Source organism: Coregonus clupeaformis, chromosome 8 (genome assembly GCF_020615455.1).
Source record: "Coregonus clupeaformis isolate EN_2021a chromosome 8, ASM2061545v1, whole genome shotgun sequence".
In the NCBI taxonomy this organism is placed as follows: domain Eukaryota; kingdom Metazoa; phylum Chordata; class Actinopteri; order Salmoniformes; family Salmonidae; genus Coregonus; species Coregonus clupeaformis.
Window position 1 is genome coordinate 31,686,796 of NC_059199.1, and position 15,676 is coordinate 31,702,471.

At 46.4% G+C, this 15,676-nt stretch overlaps 1 protein-coding gene across 3 annotated transcripts in view; it reads left to right on the plus strand.

The window, feature by feature from the left end:
* The window catches only part of LOC121571563 (poliovirus receptor homolog), a 75,482-nt gene that overhangs the window by 17,396 nt on the left and 42,410 nt on the right, over nt 1-15,676 (plus strand). For 2 of the 3 annotated variants that reach the window (XM_041883098.2, XM_045221939.1), the window contains exons 2-6: nt 6,676-6,785; nt 7,095-7,338; nt 7,646-7,945; nt 8,629-8,746; nt 9,317-9,465. In XM_041883098.2, the coding sequence (XP_041739032.2) occupies nt 6,676-6,785; nt 7,095-7,338; nt 7,646-7,945; nt 8,629-8,746; nt 9,317-9,465 (921 nt within the window). The remainder of the gene's footprint in view (nt 1-6,675; nt 6,786-7,094; nt 7,339-7,645; nt 7,946-8,628; nt 8,747-9,316; nt 9,466-15,676) is intronic. The other variant, XM_045221938.1, reaches the window with a different exon arrangement.

Consider the following 15,676-nt stretch of genomic DNA (forward strand, 5'->3'; position numbering starts at 1 on the left):
CCCTCTCTCTCTCTCACACACACACACACACACACACACACACACACACACACACACACACACACACACACACACACACATATCAAATTTCAATATCTCAGTATATCTCTTTATAGAGCTTGTGCACACACTCCCATACATATCACCATTATCCCTTTACAAGGACAGACGGGCAGAATAGAAAAATGAAGGTAGAAGAACGGCACAAAGAGAGGGGGGGGAGGTGAGGGGAGTGGGGAGAAAGTGAGTGGGAGTGTACAAGCAGGAGCAAGGCTTAAGAGAGAATGAACGACGTGACGGGACATTGGAGGTAAAGAGAGCCGACTTGAGACCCTGGGAGATAAAAGGAAGAGCGGCAGATGAAGAAGGTCTGACACAGAGCAAAGTGGTGGAGATGAAAGAGAGAGATGGGGACTAAGGGATTGGGGAATGCAGAAAAGAGAGAAGGGAGCACTACTTTGACCTTGAGATGAAGAGGAAAAGAGAGCGAGAGGGGGGAGAGCGAGTGGAGGGGCTGAACAGAAGGGAGGTAGAGGGGGAGAGAAAGGGAGAAGTGGAGAGCGAGAGAGCTAGCCGGCAGTCAGTGACAGCCAGTTGAGAGGATCAGTCTGCTTAGTGTCTGTCCGATCGACAGGAGAGTCAGGGGAAACAGCTGGAGGCACTCTGAGTGTGTGTGTGTGTGTGTCTATCTGTGTGTGTCCCTTTTGTGAGGTGTGTGTGTCTTTGTTCCTGCATGGTGTGTGTTTATTGAGTTTGTGCTCTGTCCATATTAGGGTGTGCCTTTTGTGTTTGTATAGAAGAGCGGGATGGGGAGAGAGAGAGGAAGGACAGAGGGAGACCAAGGTGAGTGGCAGAGAGTGAGGGAGAGAGCGAGAGCGCGGCATGACCCTAGCTGCCACGACCTAATCCTCTAGCGTGGACCATTTGGCTGTGATCAGTGTACCTGCAGAGCTAATGGATTCAGATGTGGGAAGGGAAGCGCAAGGGAGGAGAGAGGGAGAGGGGGATGAATGGGCCAGCTCACCGGAGGTCTGCTTTAATATGGCAGAGATGTCATCACTGCACCAATGCTCATCACGGGTCAGCCACATAAAGAGTGGCGGGCGGGAAAGGTGCCTTTGCTTTCGACTCATTTCGTGTTCGACACATTCTGGGCTAAAGTACACAGCAGCACTCTATCCTCTTTCCTGCTTTCTTTTTTTCATCTATTTTGAAAAAATATATACAAAAAGAACAGAGTGCCCACATGCAGCTCACCCATTCTCCCAGCTCACTCTGTAGTTTCTCTGCACCTGTGCCCTCCACACTCCTAGTACCGCCTCTGCAGGCCTTGGCTCCCTCTCTCCCTCTCTCTGTCTCCTCTCCATCTTTCTCTTGCTCTCTCTCTCTCGTTCCCTCCCTCGTTCTCTCTCTCTCCATCTCTCTTTCCATCTTCCTCTCTCTCTCGCTCTCTCTCTCTTCATTTTGGCTGCCTGACAACTCGGCCAGAACCCGTACCTGTTCTTTTGTCTCCAATCCAGCCTGAAATAACACGGCTCTTCGACAAGTGGCTCCAGCAGAGCGCCTCCTCCCTGAACCCTTGTTATTCATTTGTGTGCCTTCCCCCCTTGCCACTTTCACATCGTTCTGGCAGAAATATCGGTAATTACGCCTTTGCGCTTGACTAACTACATTTTTGCTTGTTCGGATTGTTAAATGTCAAGGGTGCTCCACGTACAGAACTGATCACGCTTTTTAAATGAGCCAGACTCCAGGTTGTAAAGCTTCCTCTAATAATTTGTCTCATTTCGACTGTTTCTTCGCTTCCCACATTTCACTTTGGCCAACATTGCTTTGATGAAGTTCGGAAACAAATCAGAAACACTGTACATACGAGGTGAGCGTTAGTAAAAGCCATCAGGCAGCAGGGGAAATGTGCGTGTGTGAAATCTGTAATTGGCCCAGTGTGGATAACACGACTGATTATGGCTGAGGTGTTAATAATTTTATCTTTCCTGCTCACTGCTGCTTACAAGCCGGAAGATGCATGTGATGTTGGCTCTGCATATATTCCATGGGCTCAAGTCTGCCTGTTAAATGAGCCCTGTGACAATAGGCTATCGCTTACTCCTGTTTGCTTAGTGATGTTAATGATCCCTAATGATTCCTGACTAATGCAGGAATGATCAAGGAATATATTTGATAAAGAATGTCTACATGAATTGAGTAGACTTGATAAGAGTGTCACAGGACTATAGAATAAAACATATACAGTACCAGTCAAAAGTTTGGACATCTACTCATTCCAGGGTTTTTCTTTATTTTTACTCTTTTCTATATTGTAGAATAATAGTGAAGACATCACAACTATGAAATAACACATATGGAATCATGTAGTAACCAAAAAGTGTTAAACCAATCAAAATATATTTTATATTTGAGATTCTTCAAATAGCCACCCTTTGCCTTGATGACAGCTTTGCACACTCTTGGCATTCTCTCAACCAGCTTCATGAGGTAGTCACCTGGCATGCATTTCAATTAACAGGTGGGCCTTGTTAAAAGTTAACTTGTGGAATTTCTTTCCTTCTTAATGCATTTGAGCCAATCAGTTGTGTTGTGACAAGGTAGGGGTGGTATACAGAAGATAGCCCTATTTGGTAAAAGACCAAGTCTATATTATGGCAAGAACAGCTCAAATAAGCAAAGAGAAACGACAGTCCATCATTACTTTAAAACATGAAGGTCAGTCAATCCGAAAAATTTCAAGAACTTTGAAAGTTTCTTCAAGCGCAGTCTCAAAAACCATCAAACGCTATGATGAAACTGGCTCTCATGAGGATCGCCACAGGAAAGGAAGACCCAGAGTTCCCTCTGCTGCAGAGGATAAGTTCATTAGCGTTAACTGCACCTCAGATTGCAGCCCAAATAAATGCTTCACAGAGTTCAAGTAACAGACACATCTCAACATCAACTGTTCAGAAGAGACTGCGTGAATCAGGCCTTCATGGTCGAATTGCTGCAAAGAAACCACTACTAAAGGACACCAATAATAAGAAGAAACTTGCTTGGGCCAAGAAACACAAGCAATGGACATTAGACTGGTGGAAATCTGTCCTTTGGTCTGATGAGTCCTAATTGGAGATTTTAGGTTCCAACCGCCGTGTCTTTGTGAGACGCAGAGTAGGTGAACGGGTGATCTCCGCATGTGTGGTTCCCACCGTGAAGCATGGAGGAGGAGGTGTGATGGTTTGGGAGTGCTGTGCTGGTGACACTCGTATCATTTGTTTTTCAACAGGACAACGACCCAACACACCTCCAGGCTGTGTAATTGCTATTTGACGAAGAAGGAGAGTGATGGAGTGCTGCATCAGATTACCTGGCCTCCACAATCACCCGACCTCAACCCAATTGAGATGGTTTGGGATGAGTTGGACCGCAGAGTGAAGGAAAAGCAGCCAACAAGTGCTCAGCAAATGTGGGAACTCCTTCAAGACTGTTGGAAAAGCATTCCAGGTGAAGCTGGTTGAGAGAATGCCATGAGTGTGCAAAGCTGTCATCAAGGCAAAGGGTGGCTACTTTGAAGAATCTAAAATTTGTTTAACACGTTTTTGGTTACTAAATGATTCCATATGTGTTATTTTACAGTTTTGATGTCTTCACTATTATTCTACAATGTAGAAAATATTAAAAAGAAAGAAAAACCCTTGAATGAGTAGGTGTCCAAACTTTTGACTGGTACTGTATATTTTTCATGATTTGACGGTCAATACTGTCCAGTAAGAAGCAGGCCTAATGATTGGGGTTTCTCTGGTCTTCTTCTACATATGTCTGTCAGCCCGTATTGAGCTGAAGCACAGCTCTCCTTCGTGATACTGTCGAGCTGATTTCTCGATGCTGCGCTCACTCGGATCTAATACGTGTTTTCTGTTGATGCTGGAAGTCATTGTTTTTCAAAGGAACTCCTGTGGTTGCCAGCTCGAACCTCACACTGAAGTGCTTTGAAAGAAAGACGTAGAGATCTTAACCTGCCTTCTCTTATTCATCTCAGCTTAGCCTGCAGAAGGAACCGGTTCAAGGCTATGCCCATGCCGGGTCTTTCATGCACAGCACTGCTAAGTGTGCTCAAAGGTAGACTCAGCGAGATAACGTTACAACAAACAGCACTACAGATATTGAGATGAGTGCGATGCAAGACTTTGCTCTCACATAGTCACACAGAGTATGTGCGCATGTACACGGGTGCGCTTCACGCTGCTAGAATGTGGTAGCTACCGGACCAAAACAGCAGAAGTTTAGCCTCACGCTTCAACGCTCTTAGTTGTTGTGGAAATCGACCCACTGTGTTTACTTGCATGCAACGTCATCTCGCTGAGTTTACCTTTAAGATTCACAATAGTCATACCTCGTTTATCTAAAAGGCTGACATACAAGGAAATCAGTTTACTGGAAATCCATGAACAGGATATGAGCTGGGTGTGAATTGTGTGAGTCAGAGCCTTCTATTTTGATACTTCTAAATAATAGGCTCAGTCTGGTGTGATGACACAGGTGTACAGTACCTTCGGAAAGTATTCAGACCCCTTGACTTTTTCCACATTTTGTTACGTTACAGCCTTATTCTAAAATGGATTCAATAGTTTTTTCCCTCATCAATCTACACACAATAACCCATAATGACAAAGCAAAAACAGCTTTTTAGACATTTTAGCAAATGTATTACAAGTCAATAAAAACTATCACATTTACATATGTATTCAGACCCTTTACTCGGTACATTGTTGAAGCACCTTTGGCAGCGATTACAGCCTCAAGTCTTGTTGGGTATGACGCTACAAGCTTGGCACACCTGTGTTTATGGGGTTTCTCCCATTCTTCTCTGCAGATCCTCTCAAGCTCTGTCAGGTTGGATGGAGAGCGTCGCTGCACAGCTATTTACAGGTCTCTCCAGAGATATTAGATCAGGTTCAAGTCCAGGCTCTGGCTGTGCCACTCAAGGACATTCAGACACTTGTCCCAAAGCCTCTGCTGCGTTGGCTTGGCTGTGTGCTTAGCGTCGTTGTCCTGTTGGAAGGTGAACCTTCATCCCGGTCTGAGGTCCTGAGTGCTCTGGAGGATCTTTCTGTACTTTGCTCTGTTCATCTTTGCCTCAATCCTGACTAGTCTCCCAGTCCCTGCCGCTGAAAAACATCCCCACAGCATGATGCTGCCACCACCATGCTTCACTGTAGACGTGACGCTTAGCATTCAGGCCAAAGAGTTCAATCTTGGTTTCATCAAACCAGAAAATCTTGTTTCTCATGGTCTGAGAGTCCTTTAGGTGCCTTTTGGCAAACTCCAAGCGGGCTGTCATGTGCCTTTTACTGAGGAGTGGCTTCCGTCTGGCCCCTACCATAAAGGCCTGATTTGGTGGAGTGCTGCAGAGATGGTTGTCCTTCTGGAAGGTTCTCCCATCTCCACAGAGGAACTCTGGAGCTCTGTCAGAGTGACCATCGGCCCTTCTCCCCCGATTGCTCAGTTTGGCCGGGCGGCCAGCTTTAGGAAGAGTCTTGGTGGTTCTAAACTTCTTCCATTTAAGAATGATGGAGGCCTTCCCCAGATCTGTGCCTCGACACAATCCTGTCTCTGAGGTTTACGGATAATTCCTTTGACCTCATGGCTTGGTTTTTGCTCTGACATGCACTGTCAACTGTGGGACCTTATATAGACAGGTGTGTGCCTTTCCAAATCATGTCCAATCAATTGAATTTACCACAGGTGGACTCCAATCAAGTTGTAGAAACATCTCAAGTATGATCAATGGAAACAGGATTCACCTGAGCTCAATTTCGAGTCTCATAGCAAACGGTCTGAATACTTATGTAAATAAGGTATTTCTGTTTTTTTATTTTTAATACATTTGCCAAAATGTCTAAGAACAACCTGTTTTCGCTTTGTCATTGAGGTATTGTGTGTAGATTGATGAGCATTTTTCAAATCCATTTTAGAATAAGGCTGTAACGTAACAAAATGCGGAAAAAGTCAAGGTCTGAATACTTTCCAAATGCACTAAGTGCCAAACTGGCCTTAATGCTGAAAGAGAAAGAGACACTTTCAGCATTATGGCCTGTTTGGCACTTATACCTGCTACAGAGAGAGCATTCACCACTGTGAATAATGTCCTCAAACTGTATGGTGCATTTTGATCACAGTGATTTAATGTCGTTTCGGGAGGGGGCGGATGTGAGAGGGTGAGGTGCAGTCCAGATAGATACTGAGAAATAAACTCTAAATCGAGCTGATTGCTGCTTTTCCGGTCGTAGACAAAGAAGTTTGACAGCCCCGGCCCCATTTGTCTCCCTGCGGTGGGAATTCTGGTTCAATGGCAGAGTCACTCACATATGCACTGTTCAATCACTCTACACTCAGCATTAGTATGAGTTGTTCCCAGACACACAAACCCACACACTCTATACAATCTCAGCGCTGGCACAGTTAGATGCACACCCGCTAAGACTCAGTCACCCTATTTTTCCACCCTTGTCGAGCTGGCTGGCGACATGCTGTACTGATCAATCTCTACTATACACTGGGCTTTCAGTGGAACTGAGATGGTAGTGAGGGGGGGTTCTGTAAGCCTGAGCCACAGGCAGAAAATTAGAGGCTGAATGATGTTTATTTGTTTTTCGCTCTCTGTCTCTCTCTCTCCATCCACAGCAGCTTCGTGTCAGCGGGTGAGGGTGGAGACGGAGGTGGAGGCGTACCCCACCGAGTCGGTCGACCTTCGCTGTCAGTTTGTCGACGGAGGAAACACCAAGCTCACACAGGTAGCCAGATAACACATGATGAGAGAGCCTGCTGTGCACGTCAGCCTTGACGCAGAGAAAGACAAATATTGCTCTCTGATTTCCTTGAAAAGAAAGGACAGTACTGTAAAGATGTTCTCTAGAGTTTTAATGTAGCAACCGTTGTGGCCGAAAACATTTCTGCATTGAAATTCTGTCAGTGTGGGTGCTCACCTTTTCTCTTAATATGCTATTTCATACCCCTGGATCTGTGAAATCTATGTCCATAGACTGCCATCCTGCAACCCTCTAAGATCTTGTCTAATTTCTTGTCATTCCTCTTGGATACAGGTGTCGTGGATATGGGAGCCCACAGAAGGCCAGAGGGACAACATTGCCGTCTTTCACCCCACATACGGCGAGAGCTTCCCCGAATCTCCCTTCACTGGACGTGTCCGCTTCATCCATGGCACGTTGACAAACCCCTCCATTACCATCACCAGCCTCAAGATGGCCGACGCCGGGCGGTACACCTGCGAGTACGCCACCTACCCCAGCGGCAATGAGCAAGGCACCACCAATCTGGTCATGCTTGGTGAGCAGCTGGTGTTTGTTTTCTGTCAGTCTGTGCCCTAATTGCACTCGGCGAAGAGAGGGCTCCGGTGCTATGACTAATGGTGTCCTCAAATGAATGCGGTGTCACGAAACCCATCAGTTCCAATGCACCCACCTTGTTAAGCCGCCGCATCGATCGCCTCGCTTTTCATGCTCGCCAGCTGAATCACTGCTGCCTTTCTCTTGCACTCTATCTTTGATTAAACTCTGAGGGACCACACTTCCAGTATATGCACAACAACAAACTCACTCATGCAGTCGCTCCCCATCTCTCCTCTCTCTCTCAGCTAAACCCAAGAATTCTGCATCTCCCGTTATCGTCCAAGCCATCACCAGCGGCAAACCAGTGGTCGTGGCCCAGTGTGAGGCGGCTGACGGCAAGCCAGCGGCCACCATCAACTGGATGGGAGCGGTCGGTGGCACTGAAAACACCACCTCCAAAAAAGGGCCGGACGGCACGGTGACGGTGAGGAGCGAGTACCTCCTGGTGCCCACGCCCGAGGACAACGGCAAAGAGGTCACCTGCATAATCAGCCAGCGCACCCAGGACAAGCCCCAAACCTTCCCCATGAAGCTGTCCGTCGAGTGTAAGCGTGAACTACTGGGTTTCGAACCCACGCCACACAAATGTTAACCCTCTGAACCAAAGCCTAGGCATTACTGAAATAACTGTTTGAATAACCGTCTTATTCAACCAAGTGGGTAAAAAACACTTTTTTTAAATATAGGCATTAGGTCTCAGGTCTCAGACAAGGTTGGGTTATTCATCACACAAGCATGGTTCACATCCTCCATTTCAGAAGCATGTTAGGGCTGCTGTGTTTGTTTTTACCTAGCGTGAGACATCAGTCCCTAGTCATATCTCTGCATTCCTCTGGCGGTAGTTTTCAGTCTCACTGATGCTTTATAGGTCAACTCTTGCTGTGAAAACCTCTGTGTCGAAGTCTCTTCCACTCCTGAACTCCAGTAGGTAATCAGTGTTCACTTGCAGTAACATCTCTCTCTCTCTCTCTCTCTCTCTCTATCTCTCTCTCTTTCTGCCTCTCTCTCTCTGCCTCTCTCTCGCGCTCTCTCTCCCTCTCTCGCGCTCTCTCTCTCTCTCTCTCTCTGCCTCTCTCTCTCTGCCTCTCTCTCTCTCTCTCTCTCTCTCTCTGCCTCTTTCTCTCTCTCTCTGCCTCGCTCTCTCTCTGCCTCTCTCTCTCCTCTCTCTATCTGTGTCTGTTTCTCTCTCTGTCTCTCTCTCTTTCGTACTTTTCCCCTTCTTTCTCAGATCCCCCGACTGTGTCCATAGTGGGCTATGATAACAACTGGTACATCGGCCGGACCGACGCTGTCCTGACCTGCCAGGCCACTGGCAACCCTGCCCCCACCACCGTCACTTGGACAGTGTGAGTATCCCTTCCCATAGCTGTCCCAGACCTTTGGAGTATCCCTCTCATGACTGTCCCAGACGTACGGAGTATCCTTCTTATGACTGTCCCAGACTTTTGGAGTATCCTTCCCCATTGTGGTCTTAATTCGCCCGAAGAATTACTTTAGACAATGTCTCCCCTGTCTATCCCAGACAACAGAAGGAGTCAGTCAGGCATAAACAATCAATTAACAATTCCAACCTGATCTGCTAGAGTACCAATATTGCCCGTCCTCTGGGGCCCAGCAGCTTGCTTTTATCTCGTAATGGGGAACACAAGCATCTCTGCAGCAGTTAAATGGAAAAGAAAACCATATTTAATTTGTTTTTCTCTTCTTGTTGATTATCCACATTGTCTTCGTTTCGTCTCGTGATGATAGACAGATGGCGGTTAGATGGACTGTTGTTGCAGCCGACAGCCTGCTCCTCCAGTTGAGGTTCTGAATATGGAACGGGATTTGTGGAACAGGAACGGGTCATATGGCTGTGGTTCTTCCAAATCGTTTGTCTCTCTCACTCCTGTTCCCCCTCTCCCTCCCACACACAGCATGTCAGGTTCGATGCCTGACACGGTGCAGATCAACGCCAACAAGCTGATCGTGCGGAAGGTGGATGAGGCTGTGAACACCACCTTTGTCTGCGAGGTGAAGAACCGGCTGGGAGTGAGCAAGCACCAGGTCACCACAGCAGTCATCGGTGAGTCAAACCCACTGAGAACGTGACGGCTGCCTGCCTACTCCAACTTAATGATACATACACACACTGATACACCACTCCTGCCCACGAGCATATGTGCAAAACACACACAGACATTTGTGGGGACACACACACTGGGATCAGGGCTAAACTCCTGCAGGCTGATATTTTTCCATCATTTACTCTGTCAGAGACTAACGTTCTCTCACAGCTTACTCTCAGTCATCTGCTGGGCAGGTTTGGTTTGTAGAGGTTCTGATAAGTTTTTTTTTATTAATGCGGGAATACAGTTGGTGTGAGCCAGTTTTCCGGGTTTTCTTTTCTCCTCACTAACATCCTCAGTGTAGGTCTATCGCTTCTTTCCCCCCTTCGAATAAGAGTCCGCTCTTCCTCTGCATGCACTTTCTCCTCTCTTTGCTCCCATGCTTTCACACATTGATCCAATAAACACAGAACAGCCTTATGTTGGCTAGCTTTGACTTGGGCGTCAGTTGTGCTTTGTAGGATGTCAGCTATGCTGTGTTACATTGTGGATTCTGCCTGGTCAAAATGGGTGCCGCCTTTCGATCAGTTGAACAACGCAAAAGCTACATTTAGAGTCCGTGGGAATCCTTTTAGAGATTTTGAATTGTCTCCCTTTGAGAACAAAGGTGCTTTGTAGGCGCACACTGCTGAAACGTGTGGGAGGTGGGGAAGAAGTAAGCCTCTGGTGCTCTAGCTAGCAGCGTTGCCTTGTGACTACAGTATCAGGGCTGGCTGGCACTCCCACCAGCCCCGCAACTTTGCAAGTACCTGAGAAAAAACCTGGTCCAACCTCCATTGACTTTGTCCTTGGCTTTGAACAGTGTTTCATCCCATAACAGTATGAGTTTTGTGTGCAGAAACACATTTGAAAGGAAGCAACTGAAATGAAACCACTTTGTAGCACAAACACAATCCGTTACCTTCATTTTCACTTGTGAATCCTTTTAAAAGCTCTCTCTGTTCCCTTTAACTTCAGATGAAAGCGCTGAGATATTTATCTGGGGGTGGCTTTTAAAACACCCCTTTAAGGTTGGGATTGTAACAAGGGTGGAGAGCACAAAGTAGGAGATTATGTCCTTTCTCTTAAAGAGGAGCGTTCGGTCACGTGACCCATGGTCTCGGAGTAAAAGAAAGAACAGAGTTCTGCTGACGAAAGGAAAAAGCCCCACTCTCTCGCTCGACACTTGCTCAGCGGGCACGTGCCAGAGACGGCGCATTAGTGTCGACAAGGCGCCAGCTGGATCTGGATCTGGATCTGTCCATGTAGGCAGAGAGCTAGAAAGGGTAAAACAGTAACAGAAAAGTCCATAGAACTCTGAGATGACTCCTGCTAGAATTTCAACAACCTGGCAGGGTGTCGCGACCCCTTGTCTCTCCAGTGCCCCCCTCCTTAGTGGGCGGTCCAGCTGGCTCGGTGCATAGCGTTATTGTCACTGTTCACTGGAACGCTTCTGAATTGACCAGCAGAACACATGCGCACATACACACACCACTTCCTCAGGCAAGCCATCCACTGGACCCACACACACACAAGCCTCCTCAGGGACAGAAGAATAAACTAATCTAGCCGAGAAGAAATACTGGCACTGAAATGTCTGCTGACATAAACCCGGGGCTAGTACCCTACTGTATTGTAGCATTAGTTCCCGGGGGTGTCCTCCTCAGGGATGGACTGGCTGGAGGCCACTGGAAGTTAATCTTGAATGAATTGTCATATCTCGATTAATCCATCTTGATTGAGCAGATTTTGTTTCCTGCCTCAGTTGTGTCCATGTTAAGGGGGTGTAGTTAGAATTGCCAGACTGTGAGGTTTCATCTCTGTGAGGGAGATAAGGAGAGAGGCAGGCACCTGGCCATGGTGGCTTATCAGACTGCCCCGTGGCGCCCAGAGAGATGCTAAGCCTGCCCCCATGGAGAACCTGTCGGGAAGGTACAAATAAACAAGTTAGAGAATATCTGCCCATTTGCCTCCAATCAAGACTAGATGTAATGGAGGTAGTTTGCAGAGCTAGTCCAATGTGACCTAGTAACCTTGCCCGAGGCCTGAAGACGTGTGTTACAAAGAACTAAGCCAAATAACTAGCCTAAAAAAACTAGCAAAATGTACAAACCTTGGACATCAGCACTCCAACTGACTGGGTTGGCTTGCGGAGCTTAAAGGGATAGTGCAAGACTTTGGTGATTCGAGGAAAAGCCCTTGTTCTACCTACCCAGAGTCAGATGAACTCATGGATGCCATTTGTATGTCTCTGCGTGCAGTTTGAAAGAAGTTGAAGGTAGTTTAGCTAACTAGCTTTAGCGCAATGATTAGAAGTGTACTGGAAAAGCTAGCATGCTCATCAAGTTCATATGACTCTGGGTAAGTAGAAAAAGGGCTTCGTTGCCAAAATATTGCACTATCCCTTTAAGCTCTGCAAGCTAACCCAGTCTGGTGGAGTGCTGATGTCCAAGGTTTATTGTCCAAGGTTGGTCAATGAAAAAAATATATTTTTTAAATATCGAACCTCCTTGCCAAAACACAATGAATGATTGAAAGATGCCTGCGGCCAGGAGTATCTGACTGAGAATCTGAGTAAATATTTCCTAAATATTTCTGATAGAAATGTGCGTGGTTCATTGCATTACTTACTAGTCAGGAAGGACTTCCATTCAAATGTCAGCAACCACCTTATGCTTCCTTATGAACTGGGGCCACGTTCTCAATCAGGTTCTCCACCAACCCTACCTCCAGTAGCAGCCTGACTTTTTCAGGAGAGACCCCCCCCCAATTCCGCTCTGCCTCAGCTGTTTGATGTCAAAGAACGACCGAACGATACGCCTGCTTTGGCATTCCCGTGCCAGGCATCTAAAGACCCAAGCAAAGGGCAATGATTGCCTTGCCTGTGAGCGGCCGCACTTCAATTTGAATGATAAAGTCTAAGCCCGAACGCTTTGCCATTGCATTAACCGCTCACACGCTTCCATTTTGTGCCTGGCGCTTTGTCATTTTCCTCATTTTCCCAGGCTTATAAATGCAACTGCCCTCTGGCCTGACCCAGCACAAACAAGCTCCCCTATCTGCATAGCCTCAGGCTGGAGGAGCGCATCTCTGTAATCCTCCAGGGTCATGAAGCTACCTTTCAATTAGCCAGAGGGTTAGCTCTATGGCACATCAGGTCAGATGACTATCTGTCAAAATAATCCCCCATCATTAATTAATGGGAAGCCAATGGAAGACAGAGTACCCTAAATCCTTCAGGACTAGTACTGGGATTGCTTTTCCCCCTCTACCCCAGCTTTGGGGCCTCCTCACTCTGTTCTGGAAGAATGAAGCTGGAACCACACACTTCTTTCTCTCTCTCCTTCTGTCTCTCTCTGTCTCTCTCTCTCCCCCTCTTCAGCTTCCCCCCACGAATGACTCACGGAAACGCAGATTACCTCATTTTGAGGCAGATTGCTACATTGCTATTAACTGTGTGTCGGTTTGTTGATCTCTATCAACAGTCGAGGTCTGGATTCAATCATAGCAGCAGATTTGTCCAACTTAAAATTGGTCTCAAAACAAATGTGCCTGTGTATAATGCAGTCTTAGTACAGTAGTCACAGAACTGATTGAGAATCAGAGTCCTTTATCTAAAAATAGAGAGACGTTCATGTTATGAATTTTTTTAGTCTTAAGACAAGCATGCGCTAACAAATGTGTATATTATGTGTGCTCTGTAGAATTGGAGTCTAAATAAGCTTTAAGCTAAACCCATCAGATGTGTTTAGACGGTAACCCCATCATATTTGATGGACTGCTCAATGTTTATATAATCCATTATGCAGAGTATGCACATTAACAGGGTGTTTAGCCTTTGCAGCTATCAAATGCAGTGTTTCTAGAAACATACCACCAGACACACACTGAGAATCAATACCCAATCCAGATTCACCCATCTCTGCTTACAGCATGTCTTTTGTTTTTACGATCATGTGATGCAGTCATTTCTTTTCAGTAACTCCTAGCCGAGGCTCATTTCCTCTGAGCTTACATTCTTGAGGTGGTGTGTCAGAGTGGGAGTCGAGCACTCGGAGCTACACTAGTTCACCCCTCCTTGTTGTGTGTATCGACATATCCTGAAAGCAGGCAGCAAGTCCACTTAAGAGTACATGCCGACTGGGTGAAAACAGTGTTACTGCTGCATATAGAGACTGCAGCTGGGAAGAAGGTGGTGGTGAATGAGGAATCAGAGTGACTAAGGGTGGGGATGTCACTGAGGTTGGGGAGGGGAATACCTCCTAGCGTTCCTCACCTCTGTAGGGGAGCAAGGGTGCAGCTCAATTCAATTCAGAGAAGAGACAGCTGTGTGTGAGAGAGGGAATTAAAGAGAGACAGCACAGTGTGTGTGTGAGCGAGGCAGAGACTGCTGTGTGTGTGTGTGTGTGTGAGAGAGAGAGAGAGAGAGAGAGAGAGAGAGAGAGAGAGAATTAAAGCGAGACAGCACATTGTGTGTGTGAGCGAGGCAGAGACTGCTGTGTGTGTGTGCGTGTGCGGAGTGTACTACTGAAAGGAGATGTACAGTGGGGAAAAAAAGTATTTAGTCAGCCACCAATTGTGCAAGTTCTCCCACTTAAAAAGATGAGAGAGGCCTGTAATTTTCATCATAGGTACACGTCAGCTATGACAGACAAATTGTGCATTTTTTTCCAGAAAATCACATTGTAGGATTTTTAATGAATTTATTTGCAAATTATGGTGGAAAATAAGTATTTGGTCACCTACAAACAAGCAAGATATCTGGCTCTCACAGACCTGTAACTTCTTCTTTAAGAGGCTCCTCTGTCCTCCACTCGTTACCTGTATTAATGGCACCTGTTTGAACTTGTTATCAGTATAAAATACACCTGTCCACAACCTCAAACAGTCACACTCCAAACTCCACTATGGCCAAGACCAAAGAGCTGTCAAAAGACACCAGAAACAAAATTGTAGACCTGCACCAGGCTGGGAAGACTGAATCTGCAATAGGTAAGCAGCTTGGTTTGAAGAAATCAACTTTGGGAGCAATTATTAGGAAATGGAAGACATACAAGACCACTGATAATCTCCCTCGATCTGGGGCTCCACGCAAGATCTCACCCCGTGGGGTCAAAATGATCACAAGAACGGTGAGCAAAAATCCCAGAACCACACGGGGGACCTAGTGAATGACCTGCAGAGAGCTGGGACCAAAGTAACAAAGCCTACCATCAGTAACACACTACGCCGCCAGGGACTCAAATCCTGCAGTGCCAGACGTGTCCCCCTGCTTAAGCCAGTACATGTCCAGGCCCGTCTGAAGTTTGCTAGAGTGCATTTGGATGATCCAGAAGAGGATTTGGAGAATGTCATATGGTCAGATGAAACCAAAATATAACTTTTTGGTAAAAACTCAACTCGTCGTGTTTGGAGGACAAAGAATGCTGAGTTGCATCCAAAGAACACCATACCTACTGTGAAGCATGGGGGTGGAAACATCATGCTTTGGGGCTGTTTTTTCTGCAAAGGGACCAGGACAACTGATCCGTGTAAATGAAAGAATGAATGGGGCCATGTATCGTGAGATTTTGAGTGAAAACCTCCTTCCATCAGCAAGGGCATTGAAGATGAAACGTGGCTGGGTCTTTCAGCATGACAATGATCCCAAACACACCGCCCGGGCAACGAAGGAGTGGCTTCGTAAGAAGCATTTCAAGGTCCTGGAGTGGCCTAGCCAGTCTCCAGATCTCAACCCCATAGAAAATCTTTGGAGGGAGTTGAAAGTCCGTGTTGCCCAGCGACAGCCCCAAAACATCACTGCTCTAGAGGAGATCTGCATGGAGGAATGGGCCAAAATACCAGCAACAGTGTGTGAAAACCTTGTGAAGACTTACAGAAAACGTTTGACCTGTGTCATTGCCAACAAAGGGTATATAACAAAGTATTGAGAAACTTTTGTTATTGACCAAATACTTATTTTCCACCATAATTTGCAAATAAATTCATTAAAAATCCTACAATGTGATTTTCTGGATTTTTTTTCTCATTTTGTCTGTCATAGTTGACGTGTACCTATGATGAAAATTACAGGCCTCTCTCATCTTTTTAAGTGGGAGAACTTGCACAATTGGTGGCTGACTAAATACTTTTTTTCCCCACTGTAAAGGAAGGTTCCAGGTGAAACGAGGGTGAAGTGGTGGCTGTTAT